Here is a 2,965-nt window from a genome sequence, read left to right as displayed (position 1 = left end):
GGGGGCGGCTCCAGCGGGCGGAGGCGAGTGAAGGTGGAGGGGCGCTGGGCCCCGCACGGGAGCTGGGCTGGGGGCGGGAGAGGAGAAGAGAGGAGAGGGGCCCCTTCCCCTCCTCGTGCTGGCGGGGGAGGCCGGGTGGACCCCTGGTGCCTCCTGAAGCTGGGGGGTGCGCACGCACGCGCACGCACGCGCACACACACACACACACACACTTTCCCCTCACAAGACCTCCCCTCTCCCGATCACACGGAGGCAGCCCCCCCCAAGCCCCCCACAGCTCAGTCTCACTCCCCACCCGGCCCCCTTACACTGACCCGCAGGGAGGTGCTGTGCGCTGGCCAGGAGCGCCACACCATGTCTCTGCCGGTGGGCAGTGGCACGGGGAGGGGTGGCTGCGGCAGGGCCAAGATGAATTTTGGGGGGCTCTAGCCCCTAAGGCCCTCCCAGTGCCACCACCCACAAAGGTGCAGCATGGCACAGTGCTCCTGGCCCAGCCCAACTGCTCCCCCCCCCCAGCTCCCCTATCCTGGCTTAGCCCCCTCCTGCAGGCCCAGCATGGCTGTCCCAGCCCGAGCCCAGCTCTGCCCCCCTCCTCCCCAGCCCCATTGGTGGAGGGGCTCACCTCTAGGTCCCAGGGAAGTAAACGTGAAAGCCGCAGTTTGAAGCTTGGTGCCAAAAATGGGTGCCAGGTTTAAAACTGCAGCTTTCAGTTCCCTGCTGATAAGTACCCTGGGGTCAGGGCCCCAAACTGGTAGGCAGATTAATGAATGGGCAAGCCCCTATGTCAGCAGGGTCCAAGGGGAGAAGGGCACAGGGCTGCGCATGCCCAAGAGCTGGGCAAACCTTGGTATGTGGTCCCCTTGCAGCCCCAGGAGCCACCTCATTCAGGGTCAGGCCTTGGGGGAGGGTTGGGGGGGTAGAGCCAGTGGCCCCCATTAAAATTCACACCTTGGTGGGATGTTCATGCATAGGCCGTTGCTTAGGCTAGATACTGAAGGGAAGGCAAGCCCTCAGCTATGCTGCCTGTGCAAGGCCTGGGCTGGCATTTGCTCTGGGCCTGCCCTCTGCAGAGCCTGCTGCTCACCATGGCAGCGCGTGCCCTGAGCAAGGTTGCTGTGCCTATCCCAACAGCATCAGGCTGCTGGCCTGTCCTGTGCCACCACTGCAAGATTCTTCCCTCAATACAGAATAGCATCAACACTCCTGGTGACAAGGGCTGAGACAGGAAGCAGCAGCACCAAGGAGGAGCAGCACAGTCTAACTGGGCTTTTCTACTCCCCAGGCTCCCTGTCTATTGCCTGCTCTAGTCTTCAGCATCCGGGGTCTGTTGGCAAGATGAACTTGCTGGCTAAGGGGCTTGGCGAGCTGCAGGAACTGAGCAACCGACGGCAGCAGAGCCCCATGTGGAAGCTTCCCAGAGGCAGATCTGCCCTCAGCAAATCTGCCCAGGCCATCCAGCGCTACTATGACAGCCAAGTACTTAGATGGGCAATGGTGCACACCATGTCTAAGACAGAGCAACTCTGGGGGAGGGGCCAACGAGGAGCTGCCCCAGGAATGCCAATTACTCAGGGTCAGCGTTGGGAGGTGCTGAGTCCCTGTAGGAAGGACCCAGCACCTTGCAGATGGGGGTTGGGAAGGGGGCCCTGAGACCACAGCTTCTGTCCCTTGTAGGTTCCAAAGGAAGATGCTCTTGGGCAGCCAGGAGAACAAGCTGCTCTGAACTTCCCATCCTCTGCTTGGCCCTGGTGGATTCACAGCATTATCCCACACACCTGACTCCAGGTGTCTACTATCACAGAGCACACTCTAAATGAGGTGCCTCCATTTCCTCCTGTTTGCCAGGCTGATATCAGAGCCATTGGCTCCTTCGAATCGGAGTACAAGCCCCAGATGGAGGAGCTGCAAAGATCCTTTCTGTTGCGCCCAGGATGTCCCAGGCTTTGTAATAAAGCAACTTCTACGTCCCAGCTTGGTAAGGCTCATGAGGGAGAGGGGCTGATCGAAGATGTTCCTTTTGCCCAGGTGTAATAGGTCCCTTCTATGACATCCCTTCTTTCCCCAGTCCTCCTTGCTTACATCCTCCCAACTATACCCCTTTATTCAGCAACCGTCAGGTAGCACTGGTACTGGTGACTCCTTCAATATACAGCTTGCACTTCATGAAACTGTACTAATCTAATATCTGCTTTTAAGAGGGGTGTTTGTCTCACATTTCCCTAGTGCTACCAAGAGGTTAGGAAAGCAAGCAAGTCTTGTGGGAAACAAGAACATCCTGTGGCAGTTCAGGGTAGTTGTACTAAGAGGAGGTGGGGGTTCCCTATGTACTGAATGCCAGTCCCATTATTCAGGCCAGAGCAGTTACCTGCAGGCTCACCCTCAGCTGTTTTAGAACAGACTTCTCCTTATATATGGGGATGCATATCTTACCCATCACACCTCCCTATATCCTAAATTTGTGCTACCATTAAGATGCAAATCTCCTTGGATAGCACAAGTCATCACACACCAAATTCATAGCTTACATGTAATTAATATTTAAGTCAGACAATATCATAAAATACAAAATCCACATTCTCCAATTCTACTAAACCACAAAATAGCATCAGCATTTTACCCATATCACATAGCAATAACCAGTTATTTTTAAAACACAGAAAGCAACTTACCAGAGATCGACATCTCTAATAGGTCTAGCACATCGAGTTCCAGTTGTCTGTCCCCCCAACTCAGCTTTGAAGAATGGAAGTCTGCTTTTCAGAACACACAGCTGCCAGCCAACAGTAAGGGCATTACTGTAAAGTAAATGTGTGTGCACATGCACATGTGCATGCATGCACACATGCAGTTTCCCCAGGAGGGCAAGAATCCTTTGAAAGCTGGGTCATTTGCAAGTCACCACAGTATGCTACTGCAAAAAGCACTGGTGACTTGCTTTTGATTGTTCTGTTTACTGACATGTTTT

At 54.8% G+C, this 2,965-nt stretch overlaps 1 protein-coding gene across 3 annotated transcripts in view; it reads left to right on the top strand.

The window, feature by feature from the left end:
• Positions 1-1,284: 1,284 nt before the first annotated feature.
• CCDC27 (coiled-coil domain containing 27) overlaps positions 1,285-2,965 on the top strand; it is a 24,742-nt gene continuing 23,061 nt past the window's right edge. For 2 of the 3 annotated variants that reach the window (XM_019511637.1, XM_019511635.1), the window contains exons 1-3: positions 1,285-1,476; positions 1,846-1,975; positions 2,658-2,783. In XM_019511637.1, the coding sequence (XP_019367182.1) occupies positions 1,336-1,476; positions 1,846-1,975; positions 2,658-2,783 (397 nt within the window). In that variant the 5' untranslated portion in view covers positions 1,285-1,335. Of the gene's footprint in view, positions 1,477-1,674; positions 1,976-2,657; positions 2,784-2,965 lie in introns of all 3 variants that reach the window. The other variant, XM_019511636.1, reaches the window with a different exon arrangement.

This window comes from Gavialis gangeticus, unplaced genomic scaffold, assembly GCF_001723915.1.
Source record: "Gavialis gangeticus isolate Ggan-Ray unplaced genomic scaffold, GavGan_comp1, whole genome shotgun sequence".
NCBI classification, from domain to species: Eukaryota; Metazoa; Chordata; order Crocodylia; family Gavialidae; genus Gavialis; species Gavialis gangeticus.
This window is presented reverse-complemented; position numbering and strand designations above follow the sequence as displayed.